This window comes from Bos mutus, chromosome 8, assembly GCF_027580195.1.
Source record: "Bos mutus isolate GX-2022 chromosome 8, NWIPB_WYAK_1.1, whole genome shotgun sequence".
In the NCBI taxonomy this organism is placed as follows: domain Eukaryota; kingdom Metazoa; phylum Chordata; class Mammalia; order Artiodactyla; family Bovidae; genus Bos; species Bos mutus.
Genome location: NC_091624.1, coordinates 10,289,278 through 10,312,704, shown reverse-complemented (window position 1 = coordinate 10,312,704; position 23,427 = coordinate 10,289,278). Strand labels below are relative to the sequence as shown.

The 23,427-nt window shown below is 47.1% G+C and overlaps 1 protein-coding gene and 1 non-coding gene across 5 annotated transcripts in view; one reads left to right on the top strand and one right to left on the bottom strand.

Moving 5' to 3' along the window:
• Nucleotides 1-957: 957 nt before the first annotated feature.
• RGS3 (regulator of G protein signaling 3) overlaps nt 958-23,427 on the top strand; it is a 139,513-nt gene continuing 117,043 nt past the window's right edge. The window contains exons 1-2 of one of the 4 annotated variants that reach the window (XM_005902468.2): nt 958-1,075; nt 21,602-21,652. In XM_005902468.2, coding sequence (XP_005902530.1) covers nt 973-1,075; nt 21,602-21,652 — 154 coding nt within the window. In that variant the 5' untranslated portion in view covers nt 958-972. Of the gene's footprint in view, nt 1,076-3,004; nt 3,192-21,601; nt 21,653-23,427 lie in introns of those variants that run through there. The other 3 variants (XM_005902471.2, XM_070375050.1, XM_070375052.1) reach the window with 3 other exon arrangements.
• On the bottom strand, nt 14,357-14,488 carry LOC138989021 (small nucleolar RNA SNORA72). The gene has a single exon (XR_011465267.1). It is a non-coding gene; the product is annotated as a small nucleolar RNA SNORA72 (small nucleolar RNA).

Below are 23,427 nucleotides of genomic sequence, written 5' to 3'. Positions count from 1 at the left end.
GGAAGCTTCATTGCTCTACTAAAGAAAGGGATCTAACGTTTGGTGGTGAGGGTGGTGGAGGTGGTGCCACCACAGGAGTTAGATTAGTATCGGAGTGGCACTGGGGTCTCCCAGCTGAACAGGTTAGCTGCTGACACGGCAGAAGGAGTCATGAGGGAACCTGCGAGGCAGCGGGACCTTGAACCCAGTGGGGGTGAAGGGCCCCGTGTGGGCCTCAGTCTTTTCTCCCCCAGGCCACATACGGATAATGTAAGTCTGCCCAGCCCTCCTGCTGGCTGTACCGTAGTACCTCTAAGATATCAACTGGTCTGATATCCAAAACAATCTGGAGAAATAATAATAGAGGGGCTAGGACTTACTGGGCTTTCCAGGTGGTGCTAGTGGTAAAGAACCCACCTGCCAATGCAGGAGACATGAGATGTGGGTTGATCCAGGGTCGGGAAGATCCCCTGGAGGAGGGCATGGCAACCCACTCTAGTATTCTTGCCTGGAGAATCCCCACGGATAGAAGAGCCTGGTGGGCTACAGTCCGTAGGGTCTTGTAGAGTTGGACACAACTGAAGTGACTTAGCACGCATGCATGCATGCAGGACTTAACAGATGTTAAATAGTCCTAAAATAATGTAGAAAGAAGACAAACCGGTCAATGGACCAGAATAGAATGTGCATCTGCCGGTTGCTCACAGCTTCCTGAGTTCAAGGTGGTCTTCCCTAGTGCAAGTGATCCCTGGCAGAGCTTTGAAGGGGCCACTGTCACCTGGGCTTGTCACTTTTCCCTTCATGGACTTCCCTTTCCCCAGGCTCTGGAATACCATACTTTCTAATTGCTACTGGGGTGAACCCCTCTCTCGGGGGCATCCTCAGGCGTGTCATGCTCCCATCTTGCTTCCACAGGTCTTCAGCACTTTCAGCCTCAGTGTCCTGTCTGCATTCTATGGCTTGAGCCTAAACTTGCCTATTTTCCCTGGCTGCATGGAGTGGCAGAGCCAGGATACCTCCCTGGCCAGAAAGGATGCCTGGACTCAGACTTCCCCAGCCAGGAGAAGGATCAGGTCCACTCAAGTCCAGGGTGCAGGTAAGTCTGTCTACTGTTGGGCTGGGGCCAGGGAAGCAGGCTTGTCCCTGCTATGGGCAGTGCTCAACAAGTGGGTGTGGAGAAAGAGGAGAAAGGGCTTTACCATGTGCCAGGATTCAAACGATCTGTGGGCCGTTACGTGAGTCATTTGCAGTTGACCACTAGTTTGTAGATTTCTGGGCTCTTCTCCAGTTTCTCCTCCCCGCTGGTGGCCAGTTGGCCCTGTGGCCTCTAGTTTCCTTGCCTGCCTCAAGAAGGCAGGTCTGTGACCTTCACTTGCCATTGGCCATGGGGCAGGCATGGAGGCCAAGGAAGAACAGAAGGAGGGTGGTCCTTGGGGCAGACAGGCCTGGGCTCAACTTTCAGCTCTGCCAGCCCTGGACAAGTCACCTGTTCTCTCTGTGTGAGATTCAGATTTATCCCTGGTGAATTGGAGCTAAAACTTCCTAGAGTTACTGGTAAAGATTAACCGAGAAGATGGCTGTAAATTGCACAGCTCAGCCACTGGCACTAGGTCCTCAATACAAAAAGCTTTATTCTCCACTTTCTCTCTTGCATCCCCCCATCTTGTCTTGAGTGGCTCAATGAGTCACAAATATCCATTTGGCAACTTCCAACACTCCCCATTTTTAGATTTACATAAGACCAGCAGCTTTCTCTCCCTCAGCAGCAACAGTCAGAGGGTTGCAGAGCAGATGTCTTGGTGTGAAACTGCTCCCAGAGGCATCCCATGAATGTTTGCTGACAAAAGAGCACAGGGGCTGTCCCTCCTTCCAGCTCTGCTTCCTCCCACCACTCAGGAGATTGGAAGGGCTTCCCTGGTGGCTCAGACAGTGAAGTGTCTGCCTACAATGCAGGAGACCCGGGTTCGATCCCTGGGTCAGGAAGATCCCCTGGAGAAGGAAATGGCAACCCACTCCAGTATTCTTGCCTGGAAAATCCCATGGACGGAGGAGCTTGGTTGGCTACTTACTGTCCATGGGGTCGCAGAGAGTCGGACACGACTGAGCGACTTCACTTCACTATCACCATCCCTCCACGTGGGCTTCGCAGTGGTAAAGAATCCGCCTGCCAATGCAGGAGGCGGGGGTTCGATCCCTAAGTCAGGAAGATTGCCTAGAGTAGAAAATGGCAACTCACTCCAGTATTCTGGCCTGGAAAAATCTCATAGACAGAGGAGCCTGGCAGGCTAGTTCTTGGCGTCCCGAAGAGTCGGATACTGCTGAGCACATCCACACCCCTCCACTCACTATACTGTGCTTTTCTTCCTCTCAGGTGCTAGGGGCCTGTCCCCCTGTCCCCTGGCACCAGGCTGCAGATGGTGGGCCATGAGGCTGGCTGGAGGAAGCTGCTCTGGTCTGGACCTGTGTGCCAGGCTGCTCCCACCCAACAGAAGGCTCAAGAAAGAGATGGAGGGGCCGGGGTCAGGGAAGGGGCCTGCAGCCTGGCTGCTGCTGGTGGCAGTGGTGGTGGGGGTCAGGGGTCCAAGCATGCAGAACATTTTCCCAACTCCCACTGCATTGGGCCAGGAGGTGCTCCTCTGTCCTTGCTTAGGGAGGGTGATTACTGGTCTGAACTTCAAAGCATGTTGAATCTGGCTAATTGCTGGCCTGAGGGTGCCAGGCGTGGGCAAGTCAGGAGTCCCAGGCCCGGCATAGAGCTGGTACTTGCAGCCCAGCCCGGGGCCTAGAGCCCCGATCGCCGGTAGGGTCGCCCGTCCACGGCTCCACCGGGAGGATCGCGGTCCCTGGCCTGTCCCGGCCGCCGTGCTGCTGTTGCAGAGGGCCCGCGGTCGCCTCCTTCCCCCCTGCCCGCGGCGGCTCGGTCAGGTGGAAATCTCCCCATTCAAACCCGCGAGGGCCAATCAGAACCCGGCGCGCCGCCGGTTCAAACATGCGCTGCAGCCGGCCTCCCGCCTGGCGGCGGAGACACTGGCGCGGGGGCGGGTGAACCTGCTGCCTCGGTTACTGGGAGCAACACAGACGCCTCGAGTTACAGGCGCCCTCGCCCTGGCCCGGCCGGAGCGGAGCCGCGGCCATGGAGCGCTCCCTGCACCGCGTCTCCCTCGGGAGCCGGCGCGCCCAGCCGGGCTTGTCCTTCTATCTCACCACCTTTGGTAAGTGCGCCGCCCGGGGTGGCTTCGCTCTGCCTGCATGCCCAGAGAGGGCAGCTCCCTCGGGGGTAGGTGAGGCCGGGAGCACCTGACTCCCGTGGTCATCCAGGAGGGGCTCAGGGCACAGGCTCAGGCCGAGCAAGCCTCTGGACACCACCTGCTGCTTGGCCATTGGTGTCAAGGGTAGTTGCTGCTGGCTCTCTTGGCTGGAATAATCATGCCCAGTTAATACTTGAGAGATTCGGTCTGCCACTGCTGAGTTTCCCATTAGCAAGCTGCTCAGGGTTAAATCAAGGTCTTGTTACTACATCTTGAGATCTGGATCCTCTTTCCTTTGGCTCAAGGACAAGACAGGTGCCAGGTCAGCCCAGGGGGCCTTGGCTTCCTGTGGGCTCACCTTGGGCGTGGCAGTGTGGTGGCTCCCGTGGACACCTGACCCTCAGCAGGAGTGGAAGGATTCTCTCCTCCAGGAGTTACCTGGCTCTCTGAAGGTTCACAGGGCTGCCCTGGGGACTGGAGGTAGAAAGAAGTGGGCAGTAGGCACCTGCTTCCAAACCCCTAGACAGCACAGCTGAGTTCCCCCAGTAACAGTGGGGCAGCAACCTTCCCAATGGTCTGGGCAAAGCCGGCCTCCCGAGTCCCCAGAATGAGGATAATTAGCCCTGGCCTAGGATGCAGCCCTTTGCAGCCCTTGTCTCCTCACTGGTTCTGCAACTCTGTGGGGAGGGAGTTATATCTCCTTCCTGAAGACTTGAGATATAGAGACGAAGGTCTCCCAATGAGCCAGTTGGTGCCTAAGCACAAGCCTTTTGAGACGCCATGTCTAGAACATTAAAAAAAAAAAAAAAAAACACTTCAAAACAGATTTTTTTAACACCAAAAACATTTTGTATTGGGATATAGCTGATTAACAATGTTGTGGGAGTTTCAAGTGAACAGTGAGGGGATTCAGCCATACATGTACATGTACAAAACAACTTTTATACAATTTTCTTTATGAAGGATGAAGTAGTTATTGCAACGTAAGTGGACTTTGCCCACATTTCAAAGACAGAGCACCGAAGGAGTTACACCCTCCCTGGGGTTCTGGCTCTCCTATTCAGAGGCTTACCTCTATCAGTACACTTGGGTGTTCACAACCTGCCTCTTCTCTGGGGGCAGGAGTGACGGAAAAGCAGTGGCTCGGCCCCTAGAAATGACCTGTGATCTGGCATCTTGGAATTCACGGGTCCAGTTGGTAGAGGGTAACAATAAGAGGAATTAACTTGCCACCGTTTGTTGCATGTTTATCTTTCGCCATGCCACATGCCAAGTGATTTCCCTGTGTCATCTCATTTAAGCCTCCCAACTGTTAGAGGCAATTCTCGTGAACCCCATGGGGATGTGGGGCTGTACCAGACAGGGAGGCTTCTGGGATGATCTGAGTTGGTAGGGCTGGGGTGGCCAGGAAAGAGTGGCAGAGCGGTGTGGTGGCAGAGGCCTTGGTACCTTAGCTGTGTCCTGATTAAAAAGTAAAAAATATGTTTCACGGTAAGATGTATTAATTGTTGAACACAGTGAGAAGAAGAAAGTGAAAATCCCCTGTAATCTGACTCCCCAGAGAAAGCCATTGTTAACATGGTTTATATCCTTCCAGACTTATTTCTGTGTGTGTGTGCCTGCCTGACTTTAACAAAATTGAGATCCTATTGTATGTACAGCTTTGTAACTCATTTCATTTCCTCACTAGTGTGGTGGGACTATTTCCTTGTATCAGCCTGTATTCCTCTGTTGAAGTAATCTCCTTGCCAGATCTGGGAAACTGGGGAGAGTCCAGCCCAGCAGGGCGTGGACGCCCTGCCCAGCCACACCTCCGGGCTGGGTTGGGTGGGTATCAGGGAAGGTTGCTGTGTGAACCTGCGACTGTGCCCTGAGTGTGCAGCAGGCGGGCAGGAGCCTGGTGGGGTGGGGAGCCTCTTGCTCCGTGTGTGTAGCCTCCTCTCAACTCTCTCCGAGGACAGACACTGGAAGAGTTTCCTCTGGTTTCCTGCATTAACTCCGTTTCCTTGACAAAATCAGCCCTCTTGCAGGCTGCTGGTTTTCTTTGTGCACTGATGACCTTTGCTTGTCTGCTTGTGAATGAGGAGTCTTATCAGAGGTTATCAAACGTGGCCAATAATTAAAAGCACCTGGAGAGCCTATTAAATATACAGATTCCTGGGGACTTCCCTGGTGGTCCAGTGGCTAAGATTTCATGCTGCTATTGTGCCAGCCCCAGGTGCGATCGCTGGTCAGGGAACTAGATCTCACGTACTGCAATGAAAAAAACAAACAAAAATATCTCACAGGCTGCAACAAAGATCCTGAATGCTGCAATTAATACCTGGTGCAGCCAAATAAATAAATAAATAGTGAAAAACAAAAGCAAAAAAACCTACAGATTCCTAGAATCTTCTCCTGAAGATCCTGGTTTAACAGGTTTGGTGTAGAGTCAAGAAGTCATAGAAGTAGTATTTTGATAATCAGCCGAGTTTGGAAGCTATAGATTCAGAGTCAGTTTTGATAGCCACCGTGGACTCCCTTAAAATGAAGGTCTTTGCTAAGCTTTCCTCAATTTCCTGGCTTTTCCCCAGCATGGCAGGTAGCTCCTGGCCTTCAGCTGTGGGCTTTGCCAGGGTGGAACCAGATGAAGCTACTGCCTAGCTGGTAGTTTTCCTGAGCACAAACAGTTAAAGGGAGGTAAATTTCCAGAATTCCTTTCAGGGAGAATGCTGTATGGAATATGTTGTGGTTTATGCATTTGTGTGTGTGTGTTTGTGTGCATGAGTACAAACCTTTGTCTCCCACTAAGGGCACCTTCAAGTAATGTTAATCGGCCATACTTTACGTTGCCTGTGGGAGATGACCTGGCTTCAGGGGAGAGGAGTAAGTAAGCTAGAGTTTGAACCTAACAACTCCAGAGGGATTTTTGCCTATGAGAAATGGTATAATTTGAAGAAGCCATTACTGGTGCACATAAGTTTTTTTTCCTTCAGGATTATATATTTTAATTTTATTAGTATATTTGCTGGCTTTAAAAAAATAGCTTTATTGAGATATAATTCACATATGTACAATTCATTCATTTAAAGTATACAATTAAGTGGTTTTCAGCATATTCACAGAGTTGTGTAACCATCACCACAGTCAATTTCAGACCATTTTTATCACTTCAGAAAGAAACACTATACCTGTTAGTTTGAAAGTGAAAGTTACTCAGTTGTGACCAACTCTTTGTGATCCCATGGACTGTAGTCTGCCAGGCTTCTCTGTCCATGGAATTCTCCAGGCCAGAATACTGGAGTGGGTAGCCGTTCCCTTCTCCGGGGGATCTTCCCAACCCAGGGATGGAACCCAGGTCTCCCGCATTGTAGGTGGATTCTTTACTGTCTGAGCCACCAAGGAAGCCCTAATTTATTACTCCCCAGTTTCCAGTCCCCTCTGTCCCTCAACTCTAAGCAATCACTAATTTACTTTCTGTCTCTATAGATTTGCTTATTTGGGATATTTCATGTAAATGGAATCATGTAACGTGTGGTCTTTTGTGACTGGCTTCTTTCACTTAGCATACTGTTTTCAAGGTTCATCCATGTTGTAGCATGTATCAACACTTCACTGATTTTTTATGGCTGGTAATATTCCATTGTATGGATATACCACATTTTGTTTATGCACTCACTAATGGAGATTGCTTCTGTCTTTTGTCTATTATGAATACTGCTCTGCTACAAACATTCATACACAATTTTTTGTGTGGACAAATATTTTCAATTCTCTTGCATATATACCTTGGAATAGAATTACTAGAAGGGACGAGAAGGCCTTCTTCAGTGAATAATGTTTAATAATAGAAGAAAACACCAAAAGGGGAAAGATTAGAGATCTCTTCAGGAAAATTGGAAACATCAAGGGAGCTTTCTGCCCCAAAATGGTCACAATAAAGGATAAAGGATAAAAAAGGCACCTAGTAGGTTCTGAAGAGATTAAGAAGAGATGGAAAGAATACATGGAAGAACTGTATAAAAAAAGATCTTAATGAACCAGATTACTACAATGGTGTGGTTAGTCACCTAGAGCCAGACATTCTAGAGTGTGAAGTCAAGTGGACCTTAAGAAGCAGCCGTTAATAAAGCTAGTAAAGATAGTGCTAAGTCGTGTGAGACTCTTGCAATCCCATGGACTGTAGCTTGCCAGGTTCCTCTGTCCTTGGGTTTCTCCAGGCAAGAATACTTGAGTGGGTTGCCATTTCCTTCTCCAGGGGAACTTCCCATAAATCTAGTGGTTGCGGTGAAATTCCAGCAGAACTATTTATGTCCCTAAAGGGCATAAATAAAGGTTTTGCATTCATTATGTCAGCAAATCTGGAAGAAGACCCAGCAGTGGCCACAGTACTGGAAAAGGTCAATCCAATTCCCAAGAAGGGTGGTACCAAAGAATGTTCTAACCAGCAGACAATTGTACTCATCTCCTGTGCTAAGGTCATGCTTAAAATCTTGCATGCTAGGCTTCAACTGTATGCAAACCAAGAGCTGTAGATGTCCAAGCTGAACTAGAGATCAAATTGCCAACATTCACTGGATTATGGGAAAAGCAAAGGAATTTCAGAAAAATATCTATCTCTGTTTCATCGACTACACTAAAGCCTTTGACCTTGTAGATCGTGACAAGCTGTGGAAAGCTCTTAGAGAGATGGGAATACCAGACCATCTTACCCGAGAAAACTGTATGCAGGTCAAGAAGCAGCAGTTGTCTGAAACCTTGTATGGAACAACTGATTGGTTCAAGATTGAGAAAGGAATATGACTAGAATGTCTGCTGTCACCCTGTTTATTTAACCGATATGCTGAGCTCATCATGAGAAATGCTGGGCTGGATGAGTTACAAGCTGGAATCAAGATAGGTGGGAGAAACATCAACAACCTCAGATATGTGGATGATACCACTCTAATGGCAGAAAGCGAAGAGGAACTAAAGAACCTCTTGATGAGGGTGAAGGAGGAGAGTGAAAGAGCTGCCTTAAGGCTAAATATTAAAAAAAACTAGGATCATGGCATCTAGCTCCATTACTTCATGGCAAAAAAAAGGGGAAAAGGTGAAAACAATGACAGATTTCTTCTTCTTGGGCTCCAAAAGCACTGTGGATGATGACTGCAGCCATGAAATCAGAAGACGATTGCTTCTTGGCAGGAAAGCGATGACAAACCTAGACAGTGTGTTGAGAATCAGAGACATTACTCTGCCGACAAAGGCCCATATAGTCAAGGCTATGCTCTTCCCAGTGGTCACATATGGTTGTGAGAGCTGGACCATAAAGAAGGCAGAATGCCAAAGAATTGATGCCTTCGAACTGTGGTGTGGAGAAGACTCCTGAGAGTCCCTTGGACAGCAAGGTGATCAAACAAGTCAATCAATCTTAAGGGAGATCAACTCTGAATATTCACTGGAAGGGCTGAAGCTGAAGCTCCAGTATTTTGGTCACCTAATGTGAACAGATGACTCATTGGAAAAGTCCTTGATGCTGGAAAAGATCGAGGGGAGGAGAAGAGGGTGTCAAAGGATGAGATGGCTGGACAGCATCACCAGTGCAATGAACATGAATTTGGGCAAACTCTGGGAGATGGTGAGGGACAGGGAGGCATGGTGTGCTGCAGTCCATGGGGTTGCAAAGAGTTGGACATGACTGGTTGACTGAACAACAACAACAGCAAGAATTGCTAGGTCAAATGGCAACTCTGTGTTTAACTGTTTGAGAAGCTATCAAACTCTCTTCCAGAGTGGTTGTACCATTTTACATTTCCATCGGCAAAGCTGAGGTTTTTGATTTCTCCACAATCTCACCAACACTTGTTATTGTCTGACTTTTTGGTTCTAGCCATCCTAGTAGATATGAAGTGGTATCTCATTAAGGTTTTGACTTGCATTTCTCTGATGACCAGTGCCATTGAGCATCTTTCATATGCTTATGGGCTAATTATATATTTGCAAAAGTTTATTCAGATTATTTGCCCATTTAATTTAAAATTAACTTAAATAGCCAATTTCAGGACTGAAAGTGAAAGTCACTCAGTTGTGTCCAACTCTTTGTGACCCCATGGACTATACAGTCCTTGGAATTCTCCAGGCCAGAATACTGGAGTGCGTAGCCTTTCCCTTTTCCACGGGATCTTCCCAACACAGGGATCAAACCCAGGTCTCCCTCATTGCAGGCAAATTCTTTACCAGCTGAGCCACAAGGAAAGCCCATGAATACTGGAGTGGGTAGCCTATCCCTTCTCCAGTGGATCTTCCGGACCCAAGAATCCAACTGGGATCTCCTGCATTGTAGGCGGATTCTTTACCAACTGAGCTATGAGGGAAGCCCTGATTCTAGGACTATTTGTTTTTTATTAAGTTACAAGGGCTCAGTGGTAAAGAGTCTGCCTGCCAAACAGGAGATGTGGGTTCAATCTCTGGGTCAAAAAGATCCCCTAGAGAAGGAAATGGCAACTCACTCCAGTATTCTTGCCTAGAAAATCCCAGGGACAGAGGAGCCTGGCAGATTACAGTCTGTGGGGTCACAAAGAGTCAGACATGACTTGAATGATTTAAACTACTACCACCAAGAGTTCTTTGTACATGCTAGATACTAGTCCCTTATCATAAATTATTTACAAAATTTTTTTTTTCAATCTGTGGGTTTTTTGACCCACTTTCTTGCTAGTTTTCTTTGAAGCACAAATGTTTTTCATTTAATGAAGTCCAGTTAATCCATTTTACATTTTGTTGCTTGTACTTTTGGTGTCAAATCTCAGCATCTACTGTCATATCCAAGATCACAGAGATTTAACTCTGTTATCTTCTAAAAGTCTTATAGTTTTGACTCTTAGATTTTGGTCTTTGAGTTTGAGTTTAAAAAGTATTTTTTAAAGAAGATTTTGAATTAATTTTTGTATATGGTGTGAGGAAAGGATCCAACTTAATTTGTGTGTATATGGTTTCCAGTTGTCTTGGGATCATTTGCTGAAAATGCCATTATATTGTCATTGGATGATCTTGGCACCTATGTTGAAAATTAATTGACCATACATACTTGAGTTTCTTTTCAGACTTTTAATTCTTTTCTATTGATCTGTCTGTCTATTCATTGGAAGGATGCTGAGAAAGATTGAAGGTAAAAGGAGAAAGGAGCAACAGAGGATGAGATGGTTAGATAGCATCACTGACTCAATGGACATGAATTTGAGCAAACTCCAGGAGACAGTGAAGGACAGAGGAGCCTGGTGTGCTGTAGTCCATGGGGTTGCACGGTCCAACAAGATTTAGTGAGTGAACAACAAAATTCTTGTGCCAGTATCACACTATCTTGACTACTGTTGCTTTGTACTAAGTTTTGAAATTGGCAAGTGTGAATCTTTCAACTTTTTTCTTCTTTTTCAAGATTATTTGACTATCTTGGATTTCCTGAGTTTCTATGTGAATTTTAGGCACAATATTTTATATAGAAAATATAAACCCAAGTTCATAAAAAGGTTTGATAAATATCTAAAGAGTATCTTCTTGAAAGGATACCAACTTATTAGCTGGCCTGAGGCAACAGATAATTAACCTACCTGGGATTCGGTCCAGGAGCTGAATGTGGTGAGTGGTCATGGAAGAGAACAGGTTGCCTTTCCTCCAGGGTGTCTGAGCCAGGAGCTGATAGGCAGTCTGGACGTGTTTTGAGGGCTGCAGGGAACTGTGAACATTGGGTGACACAAGACACAGCCCACCTCTCTTTAGGACTATTATCCCCAAATGAACCTGCAGGATAAAAGCTGCGGGTAGTGGCTTTGCGTGTCAGCTCTAGAGGAAGTGACCGGAATCTTTGGTTCGCCAGAGGGACAAAGTGAGAAAGATGTGCTTCTGAAGGCAGAGTAGACTAAGGAATGTCATTAATTTACTGGGCATCTGCTTTGTTTTTCTGTTTGTTGTGCTAGTACCATGTTAGCCGGGACTTGTCCCTCTCCTTTCTCGGCCTCATATTAGAAGCTACAGAGATAAAAAGTCCATTTCCATAGTGAGAATGAAGCTTGGGAACAGATGCCAGGAGGATGATGTGTTGGGCAGTGAGAAGTCAGGCCCTGAACTGGAGGCCCGAAACATGGCCCTGCCAGCTGCCCCTGGCTCACCCTGCTGCCCTGAGCCCGCAGTAGTCCCTGGGCTTGGCTGGGAAACCCGTTAACCATGTCTCAGGAGCTTGTCATTTGCTGGTCAGGGTTCTCAGCCTTTATTGGCCTTCCTGTCAGCTGGAGACCATTTGCTTGGGAGCCTTCAGAAACTCAGAGTTTCTGGCCTGTCAACAGCCCTTTGTTCTCTTTCCCAATTCTGCTTTTTATGTTCTTTTTCTTTCTTTTTTTGCCATGCCACGCATGGCCTGTGGGATCTTAGTTCCCTGACCAGGGGTCAAACCCTTGCCCCCTGCAGTGGAAGCACAGAACCTTAACCTCTAGACCACCAGGGAAGCCCTCTATGTTCTTTTTTTTTAAACAAAACAAAATGAAACTCTTTATTATGAAACATAGCACACAGACAGAAAGTGTCTCTCCAAATGATGTGCGGTTCAGTGGTTTATCATGAAGCAAACATGATTGCCAGAATCCAGAAGCCTTATATTTGATGTATAGTTTTTTTTCCTTTATCATTCAGTTCAAAATATTTTCTAATTTTCAAGTAATTTCTTGTTGAATTCATTGGTTATTTGGAAGTGTATTTCTTAATTTCTATGTATTGGGGATTTTAGTCGTTTTTTGTCCAATGTATTTTGGATTCTTTCAGTCCTTTGATGGCCCAGCATAATGTCAGTTTTTATAAATGTTCTGTTTGTGCTTGAAAAGATCTGTAGTAGATGGGTGTAGGGTTCTTTGTATATGTCAGGTTTAGGTCAAGTTCGCTACTTTTGTTGTTCACATATTCTGTCTTTGCTGATTTTTTTCCCCATCAGTTACTAAGTAGAAGTGGGTTAAAATTCCTGTTATGACTGTAAATTTATCAATTTCTCATTTTAGTTCTTTCATTTTCTCCTTTATGTATTTTGAAGCAATGGTAAGAGCATAAAAATTATTATCTTTCTGATGAGTTGAAACGCTTATTATTATGATCTTTTATTGTTTGAAGTCTTCTCTTTATTTTAGTGGAGATAAAGTCTACTTTTCTTGACATTGACATAGATAGCGGGTCTTCTTTTGGTTAATAATTGCATATCTCTTTCCATCGTGCTTCTTTAAATCTTTCTGTTTCTTTACATTTTAGATGCAGTGTCTATTATAAAGGGCAGGCACAGACTTGTTTTTTTTTTCTTCGTAATACAGACCTGGAATGATCTCTTCCTTTAAAATGATCTTTATTTGCTTCTGACAGGTGCTTGAGGTCACTAGCAATCTGGAATAACCTTAATTCAGTGTTAGGGACTGAGACTGAGTTGAGCTGCAGTCCTGTGTGGAACTGTTTAGCTGTGGTGTTGTTGCTGTTCAGTTGCCAAGTCACGTCTGACTCTTCGCAATCCCACGAACTGCAGCACGGCGGTCTTCCCTGTCCTTTACCACCTCCCAGTTTGCTCAAATTTATGTTCATTGAGGCAGTGATGCTGTCTAACCATCTCATCCTCTGCCACCCAATTCTCCTCCTGCCTTCAGTCTTTCCCAGCATCAGGGTCTTTTCCATTGAGTAAACTCTTCATATTAGGTGGCCAAAGTATTGGAGTTTCAGCTTCAGCTTCTGCATCAGTCCTTCCAGTAAATATTCAGGGTTGATTTCCTTTAGGATTGGCTGGTTTGATCTCCTTGCTGTCCCAGGGACTCTCAAGAGTCCTTGGATTAACATGGGACATTTCCAGATTGTGCAGTTTGGTGATGGTGAGTATGGTTTAAATCTATCAAAATTCTTTATTAAGAAAATCAAGGACCTCAAAAACTGGAAGTCTTCTTTATCCTCAGTCATACTATAGTGATTTATCTTAGAAGTGTATTTTCTTAACAATTTTTAAAGTTGAAAAATTGCTTGAGAATTGAGATCAAATTTATGTCATCCAACTGTGGAGGCAACGTGAGTATGTATTAGTTATCTACTGTGTCATAACAAATGGTCCCACTAAGTGTTGGCTTAAAAACCAACATTTTTAATCTCACTCTTTCTGTGTGTCAGGAGTTTGGGGATGGCTTAGCCAGGTGGTTTTTTCTGAGAGTCTCTCACAGAGGTTGCAGTCAAGATGCTAGCAGACTTATGCTGGCAGTGCAATCTGCTGCTGGAAGGAAAATCAGCTTGGGAAGCCACATTAATGTCAAATTTCACAGGAAGCAGAGAGTCAGATGAATGGGGTTGGATTGACCCATCAAAATTTTTATTCCACCACAGCAGCCCTCTGCTCACTGTTGTTCTGCCAGCGTGCATGCGTGCATGCTCAGTCACTCAGGCGTGGTACCATTAAACACCAGGGCCGCCTTTTCCAAATGGAACTCAAGAGTCTCCCTCCTTAAAACAAGACGTTTGAAATTCTGCAGGGCCACCTCCTGAGAGCTGGGTGGCTCCAGTTCCTCAGTGCCACTGCAGCTACCATATCTCCCTTGGAGGGCAGGGAGTGAAATTGATAACACAACCCCTCTGAGTGTTAGCAACTGGCTCCACGCAGCCCCAACCTCCTCGTGAGTTTGTCCTGTTATCATCCTCCTTCCTGTGGCTTTCAACACATGGCAGTTCTTAAGTGGGGAATTGATTTAGAGGTGAATAGAGTTTGGAGGTGACTGCTGCTCCACGCTAGCCAGACAAGTCCCTCAGATCTGTATTCTCTACAGACCCCTGGGTGGCATGAGTTCCTTTTAGGACACAGTCTTGCTGAACCCTGCATCCAGCTGTGGTCTGCAACCTCCATCTTCTTCCTTCCTTTTCTGGGTAGGTCTCTTCCTGATGGTGTCCTGAGAGTCAGAGCTCATCTTCCTGTAGCCCTCTACTTAGTAAGGTCTGCTGGACGGAATTTTTTTTTTTTAATAACTCATTTAATGTCATCTGGTAATCATCAAAATAGCAATGGTTATCTTCAAAAGTTATCACACTAGCTGTGCTACCATTTCTCAAGGTTGATCAGATACCTAGAGTCACAGACATTTCCCACACAAGATGCGTCATGTAAATCAGACTTGGTTTATCACCAGCATTTATAAAACCAGACCTAGGCAAAGAACTAGGTCTGGGGACACATGCATGGTCTTAATATAGCAAATGTTTAGCCTGCCTTGATTATTACAAAGTCATAACAGTGAGAATATTCACAGTGGATGGAATTTCTTTAGCCAGCTTCCATACCTTTATCCCTGGAGAAGACAATGGCAACCCACTCCAGTACTCTTGCCTGGAAAATCTCATGGACAGGGGAGCCTGGTGGGCTGCAGTCCATGGGGTCACAGAGTCAGACACGACTGAGGGACTTCCCTTTCACTTTTCACTTTCATGCATTGGAGAAGGAAATGGCAACCCACTCCAGTGTTCTTGCCTGGAGAATCTCAGGGACGGAGGAGCCTGGTGGGCTGCCGTCTATTGGGTCACACGACTGAAGTGACGTAACAGCAGCAGCAGCAGCAGCATACCTTTATCCCCATGGTGTCCAATGAGCCTGAAACCCCCAGGTCCTGTGCCCAGCAGAATTTGGGTTTGTTGCCATCCCTGCCTGCACTTTTGGAAGCTCGCTCTCATCAAGTATTTCTGCCATGCGGGGCCTGTTTGGCCTCCATTCACCTCTGGGATCCTGCTCCCTGCTGTGCTTCTGCAGGCTCTCTGGGTGCCCGGGGCCACCACCCTTTGTAGACAGAGTTGGTGCCCACCTGCAGCCCCATGGGAACTGGGGCCAGGCCTTTTCCAGTTCTCCTGAACACCCGATGAGGATGACTTCAGGTCCTCTAGCCTGAACTTCCTGCACACTAACAGTCCACACTCTGAGCCAGGGGAGAAGGTGGGAATATTGACAAGACCAGAGATTTGGGGGCTTGTGAGGGGCTTGATGAGCTGGTACCTAAACCCGCTGAAGGCCCTAGGGATTCAGCCTGACTTCCTCTCCTCCCAGTGGCTCATTTCTCTACACTTGGAGACATTCTTGGAGCCTGCCCTCTTTTGGGCTTCCTCTTGGCTTCTAAGCAAAGGAAAAGCCTTGTCATGTGTCTGATGGCTCTCTCTGCTCCTGGACCCCAGGGTTTCATTGGCAGAGGCAGTGGTGCACAGAAGAGTGTTGGAAAACCAGTTCTGAGCACAGGAAAGGAGCTGGAGTTTGGGCATAGTTCTGGGCTCTATCTCTGGCTTGACCTACCTTGCTACCGTTGGCCCAGGACAAGTCACCTTCCATCTCTGGGCAAGACTGTTCTGGCTACCTAATGAAAAGGTTGGACAAGGTGATTTCAGGAGCCTCAAATGTTCAAGTTGGACCATAAAGAAGGCTGAGCACTGAGGACTTTGATGCTTTCAAACTGTGGTGCTGGAGAAGACTCTTGAGAGTCCCTTGGACAGCAAGGAGATCCAACCAGTTAATCCTAAAGGAAATCAACCCTGAATATTCATTGGAAAGACTGATGCTGAAGCTGAAGCTCCAATACTTTGGCCATCTGATGCAAAGAGCCGACTCATTGGAAGAGACCCTGATGTTGGGAAAGATTGAAGGCAGGAGAAGAAGGGGGCAACAGAGGATGAGATGGTCAGATGGCATCACCGACTCAGTGGGCATCAGTTTGAGCAAACTCTGGGAAGTAGTAAAGGACGGGAGCCTGGCGTGCTGCAGTTCATGGTGTCTCAAAGAGTTGGACACGACTTAGCAACTGAACCACAGCAACAGACATTCGATGGATTGGGCTAAGGGGGAGGACAGAGAGGACGGGCATGGCTGAGGGAAGGCTCCCACACTTCATTGTACCCTCCCTCATCTGTGAGCCTGAGGATGGGCTGGAGTAGGGTTGTACTGCCCCTGGGGGCCTGGAGCCTGGGCTGCTGGGTTTGGTTTCTCTGCTGTAACAGGCTGTAGGCAACCTGGCCTTCCCTGAGGAGCCCTGCTTGCAGGGCCTGGAAGGGGAGCTGTGTGGAGCTGTGCAGACTCATCTGGTTTCTGAGTCAGTCTGCACCCCAGTCCTGTCCTCTGCTCTGGCTCCACCCTTGAGCTTGCTCAGGCCCTTGTCCTTAGCCCCTGGGCTCTCAGTTCCCTGAGGACAGGCGCTATTCAGATCTGCCCTTCCTCCCTCAGGCCTTAGTGCAGAGGCCCAGCAGAAGTTTATCAAATGGAATTAGTGATCCTTTGTGTTGGGAGATTTCTTGGTTCTGATTTCCAGGAAAGGGCTGTTGGAAGGTGATAGGTGTTGGGCAGCACAGTGGTTCCAGTGGCCACGGGAAGCCTGATGTGTTTGGGTACAGGTTGGCTTTGCACTGGTTCAGTTCAGTTCAGTCACTCAGTTGTGTCCGACTCTTTGTCACCCCATGGACCGTAGTATGCCAGGCTTCCCTGTCCATCACCAACTCCTGGAGCTTACTCAAACTCATGTTCATTGAGTCGGTGATGCCATCCAACCATCTCATCCTCTGTCATCCCCTTCTCCTCCCACCTTCAATATTATCCAGCATCAGGGTCTTTTCAAGTGAGTCAGTTCTTCACATCAGGTGGCCAAAGGATTAGAGTTTCAGCTTCAGCATCAGTCCTTCCAATGAATATTCAGGACTGATTTCGTTTAGGGTGGACTAGTTGGATCTCTTTGCAGTCCAATCGACTCTCAAGAGTCTTCTCAAACACCACAGTTCAAAAGCATCAATTCTTTGGAGCTCAGCTTTCTTTATGGAGAAGGCAATGGCACCCCACTCCAGTACTGTTGCCCGGAAAATCCCATGGATGGAGGAGCCTGGTAGGCTGCAGTCCATGGGGTCGCTAAGAGTCAGACACGACTGAGCAACTTCACTTTCACTTTCCACTTTCATGCATTGGAGAAGGAAATGGCAACCCACTCCAGTATTCTTGCCTGGAGAATCCCATGGACGGAGAAGCCTGATAGGCTGCAGTCCATGGGGTCGCACAGAATCGGACACGACTGAAGCGACTTAGCAGCAGCAGCAGCAGCAGCAGCAGCTTTTTTTATAGTCCAACTCTCACATCCATACATGACCACTGGAAAAACCATAGCTTTGACTAGACAGACCTTTGTTGGCAAAGTAATGTCTCTGCTTTTTAATACGCTGTTGAGGAGGTCATAACTTTTCTTCCAAGGAGCAAGCGTCTTTTAATTTCATGGCTGCAGTCACCATCTGCAGTGATTTTGGAGCCCCAAAATAAAGTCTGTCACTGTTTCCATTGTTTCCTTATCTATTTCCCATGAAGTGATGGGACCAGATACCATGATCTTAGTTTTCTGAATGTTGAGCTTTACGCCAACTTTTTCACTCTCCTCTTTCACTTTCATCAAGAGGCTCTTTAGTTCTTCTTCACTTTCTGCCATAAGGGTGGTGTTATCTGCATATCTGTTATTGATATTTCTCCTGGAAATCTTGATTCCAGCTTGTGCTTCACCCAGCCCAGCGTTTCTCATGATGTACTCTGCATATAAGTTAAATAAACAGGGTGACAATGTACAGCCTTGACGTACTCCTTTTCCTATTTGAAACCAGTCTGTTGCTCCATGTTCAGTTCTAACTGTTGTTTCTTGACCTGCATACAGATTTCTCAGGAGGCAGGTCAGGTGGTCTCTTTAAGAATTTTCCACAGTCCGTTGTCATCCACAGTCAAAGGCTGTGCAGAGTTTGCGCTGGTAGAGTTTCAGGGAAAAAAAAAAATGTGTTAAACACAGATGCCTTTGGATTGATGAGGTCCCATCCATGGCTGCTGGCCTTATTTGTCTGTTGCCAACCTCCCTCTCCCACCCCACACTGGATCGGGCAGGTTTTGTAGGAGGTTTCTCAGCTCTAGGGAGCCTCAAAGTGGTAATTGCTCAGACCTTGAGCTAATAATACTGTGGATTCTCCTGGCGCCTTTCATCCAAGGACCTCATCACCCTCCAGCATTATCTGATTCCCACACAGCTCAGAGAGTGTGATAACCCCTATTATTACTCCACCCCACAGCTGAGGACATTGTGGCTCTGAGAGACAAGGGTCGTTGGGGCTGGAACTGGAACAGGCCTCCTGGGCTTCTGAGATCAGTGTCCTGGGCAGGAAAGCAGCAGAGATTTCTGATGGGTGAAGAGCTGGATCAGGGTTGGCTGGAGTCTAAATTGCTTGGGACTGTAGCTTAAGCAGCCCAGAGTATGAGAGGCAAGATCATAGTGGTTGGTGGACTGCTGCAGAGCTACAGATGCAGAGCTTCCCTCCTTTCTGTGCTCTGCCTGCCCCTCCTGCAGCCACCAACAAAGCACGAACCCCAGCCACCAGCCCAGTTTCATGGGGCATGTCCAGAAATGAAGAGTTGGGATGATGAGGGATGTCTCATTGTGCCCTGAGGAATGGTGGAGAGATTTTAGACTTTGATCTAAAGAAGAGAGCCTAGAGACTGCAGAGTGAGGTCCAGTGAGTGAAAGGTACCAAGAGACCGCATTTAACTCTGTAGAGATGGGGCATTGAACAGCCAGAATTATCTCAAAAAGGAAAGAGCTCTCATTTCAGGAAGTGAGCTCCCCGTCCCTGGAGGTGATCAAGCAGAGGCAGATAACTGCTAAAAAGGTTGTCATGGATGCAGCAGATACAGGCTTTCTGGTTGATGTACTGGTTCTCTGCAGGCCCTGTGTCCACTGCGAAGACAGAGTTCCATGGCTTCTTGAGGTTCTAGGAGGAGTCTATTTGACTTGAGATGCGATTTTTCCCACATGTCATTGAGGACAAAGAGGGTCCTCTCTCTCTCTCTCTCTCTCTCTCTCTGGAGAGCTGCTGGATGCCTATGAGGATGACCTGATGTTCTGTTTTTATACTGTGTTTTTAAAAATAAAAATTGTGAAAGCCACAAGAGAAACGTCATGCCGCCCCTCAATTCTTCATCTGTATTCCAGCCCTTGTCCTTCGATTATCTTCATGTTTCCCCTCTCCGTCCCTTCCTTGCTTCCCCCTTTTCTCTCTTTCTCTTCTTTCCTGCTTTGTCTCCTCTTTAGTTTTTAAAAAATTTTTATTGAAGTATAGTTGATTTACAATGCTGTGTTGAATTGTCCTGTGTAGCAAGGCGGCTCAATTTTGCATATATATATATATTCCTTTTCACTAAGGTTTATCACAGGGTGTTGAATATAGTTCCCCACGCTATACAATAGAACCTTGCTGTTTATCCATCCTATATTTAACAGTTTGCCTCTGCTAGCCCTAGACTTCCATTCCTTCCCTCCCCTCCCCGCTCTCCTCCTTGGCAACCACAAGTCTGTTCTCCGTGTGTTTCCTCTTTAATTTATTTTTAATTATAGAAGTGCTATAGGTCATGGATATATTTGTATTGTTACAACAACTCCAGGAATGGGAGATTGAAATTCCTCTTGACTTCCCTCCCTCCAATTCCCAATCTAGTCCCTAGAGGTGATCACTGGTTTTAATTTGACATCCTTTCAGAACACACACACACACATACACAGACACCACACCAAACACAGAGAGATATATATTATGCGTATTGTTCCACGATTTGTTTTTTCCACTAAAAAACTTGTCTCAGGACCTCCTGGCAGTCAAGTGGTTAAGACTTCGTGCTTCCAATGCAGAGGGCATGGGTTCGACCCCCTGGTTGGAGAATTAAAATCCCATATGCCTCTTGGCATGGCCCCAAAATAATAATAATAATCTTGTCTCAATAATGTTCCTATTCCAGGATGCATAGCACTCTCCCATTCTTTATATCGGCCCATACTATCCCACAGCACAATTATAATTGGTTCATTTAATGATTTTCATTGATGGGTTTTTTGAGTATTTTCAACTTTTTACAGTGTTATAGAGCCACATGAGTTTTTGTCTATGATAGTTACCTGGAAGTATAATTGCTAGGTTGAAATATAAGGACATTTATATTTAATAGATATTGTAAGAAATTACCCTTCATTTACACTTCCTCCATCAGGGCCTGAGGGTATCTGTTTTCCTTTGTCTTTACCAACATTTGACATTGTCATCTCTTAGATTTCTTGCCAGTCAGATTGGGGGAAGATGATATTTGATTGTGAATTTGCATGTCTCAGATCTCCATGAGCTTGAGCTTCTTTTTGTATGTTTATTGGCCATTTTGTTATCCCTGAATTTCCAATTAGCTGTCCTTTGCTTGTTTTCCTATTGCATTGTCTCATAAATTTGTTTATGATACATTTAATTGTAACAGACATTTAAAAAGTCTCATGGAGTTAAATTCATCTCTTTTCCCTGTGACCTCTACATTTTTGTGTCTTGCTTAAGAAGGCCTTCTCCTAACTAAGAAACATGTTAAGAGACTCTTCAGTGTGCTCTGGTCCAGGGCTCCTCAACCTTTAATGTGCATGCAACTCCCTGGGGATCTTGTTAAACTGTAGACTCGGAATTCAGTAGGCCTGGGCCAGGGCTTGAGACACTGGATTTTTTAAAATCTGGTTTTGCTGGGTCTTAGTTGCAGCACACAGGATCCCAGCTGTGGCATGCAGAATCTTTAGCTGATTTGTAGCACATGGGCTCTACTTCCCCAGCCAAGGATCGAACCGGGGTGCGCTGCACTGGGAGCACAGTCTTAACCACTGGACCACCAGGCAAGTCCTGAGATGTTGAATTTCTAACTCCCATGCTTCATGAGATGTTTCTCATGCTTCCACGCTTCTCATGCTGCTGGTTCTTGGACCTCACTTTGAGTAGCAAATCTCTGTGCCAACATCAGAGACAGTCTCCTCAGCATTTCTTTAAGGAGGTCAGGATCCTGTGGAAGGATTAGGGGCAGTAGCATTGACTTTGAAAGATCTCTCTGCCCACGGCTGATCTCTTTCCGTTTGCTTTTCCCCCAACTCATTCATCCCATGTCCCTGTATTGTTACTGCCTTCCCAGAACATAGCCTAGCTGTCTGTACAGCTGGAGAGCTTTAGCCAGTCACTTAGTGTGGACTCCCGACTGAGGCCCACCCCGGGTCCTTAACTCTCAAATCTAGCCCTACTGTCATGCGGATGCAACAATTTTTCTGACTCTAACAGTGAGAGCTTGGCTACCTGGTAAGGTAGTGAGCTCCCCATCACCAGGGGAGTGTAAGATTAGGATGGAAAACCACCACTGGAGATATTGAGGCCATGAGGAGGCTTAACTAGGTGGTTTCTGAGCTCCTTTTTAACCCCAAGACTATGCAAAACCTTGAATCGCTTCACATGAACAAAAGCTCATACCTGTCAATGTCACCCCATGTTTCACCTGGCAAGGAAATGAGGTGAAGTTGTTTCTCTTGCTGTTTCCTCAGGTCAGCTAAAGCTGTCCATTGATGCCCAGGACCGGGTTCTGCGGCTGCACAGTAAGTATGGCTGTGCTCATCGGGGCTCACTGGGGAAGGGGTGGGCCACTTGACCTTCCACATGGAGCAGGAACGAGTGGAAGTGTTACGGTGGCCAAGGCTTCTTTCCCCTCTTCGTATAGTGTCCTGCCATGTGTCCATAGGAAAAAAAATGGATATTCACTTGGGACTCCTAGAGACCATCCCCTGGTCCCGGCCTGATGTGGAGTCCATGGCAGGCTGGAGCAGTCTTTGGCAACTCACCATCCTCCTTGGCTCCATTGGAGTGGGGCCACAGAAGAGCTGCCCTTACCTCCCCTTCTCCTTGCTTCCTTTCTTTCCTCTCTCTCTTTAGCTTTCTCATCTGTCCATCCGTTCACTGACGGCAGTGTAGCGTCACCGCTAGCGTCACAGTGCAGGAACACAGTGTAGCTTTCCGTCTTTGGAACCAGACTGTGTTCAGTCGTGTCCAACTCTTTGCAACACTATGGACTATAGCCTGCCAGGCTCCTCTGTCCATGGGGATTCTCCAGGCAAGAATACTGGAGTGGATTGCCATGCCCTGCTCCAGAGGGTCCTCCCAACCGGGGGATCAAACCCAGGTCTCCCGTGTTGTAGGTGAATTCTTTACCATCTGAGCCACCAGGGAAGCCCAAGAATCCTGGAGTGGGTAGCTCATCCCTTCTCCAGGGGATCTTTACGACCGAAGAGTTGAACAGGGGTCCCCTGCATTACAGGCAGATTCTTTCCCAGCTGAGCTGCCACGGAAGCTTTTGGAACCAGACTGTGCTTAGTTGCTCAGTTGTGTCTGACTCTTTGTGACCCCACAGACTGTAGCCTGCCAGGCTCCTCTGTCCATGGGGATTCTCAAGGCAAGAATACTGGAGTGGGTTGCCATGCCCTGCTCCAGGGAATCTTCCCAACCCAGGGATCAAACTGCTTTTGGAACCAGACCGCTTGTGTCCGAATCTTGGCTCTGATTCTTTTCCAGTGACCTTAAGCAAGCTCAGCTTCTCATCTGCTGGATGGTGATATTGGTACCTATCTTACGATAATAGTACCTATCTTATGGGTTGTGACAAGGATTAAAGGAGTCAATTTTAGTAAAGCACTTAGGACAGTACCCAGCATGTGGTTAACGCTCTATGAGTGTTTGTTAAGTAATACAGAAAACCATAAGTTCCCCGAATAGTGATTGAACACGTCCCTGTGCCAGGGGCTGGGGATGCCAAGGAGAAGTGCCCACCTCTGGGTGGTGCTGATAGGGTGGCTGGGACAACTTGGCAGAGGGAGTAATGTCCACACTCCGTCCTGAAGGAGGAAGGGGCCTGAGCCAGGCAGAGGGGAACAGGCAGGCCAGGCACTCCACGAAGAGGGAGCCACAGGCGCCAAGGCCGGGGGTCAGAGAGGGCATGATGCACTTGATGACTGTCTAACATGCCTGTGGCACAGAGGGGTGCAGGGGTGAGCTGGGACCAGGTTGTGACGGTCTGATGTGCCGCCCAGAGGATTCTATACTTTACCCACCAGTTATCCGTTTGTTCGTCCTTCCATCCAGCACACAAATAGTTACTGAGCTCCCGTCATGGCCCTATCCTTCTCTTTGGCCCAGCAGATCCTGCCTGTTTCTCCCACCTTCCTGGCTCTTGCTGTTCCAGGTACCCTCCACCCCCGTTCCATCCAGTTTTGTGCCCCCCTCACCCCCTGAATATATCGGGCTTGCTCGGGCCTCTGCCTTCGCACCAGCGGTTCCTTGTTTCTGAGCCTGCCTTCTCTTTGAACGCCTTTTGAAAAGT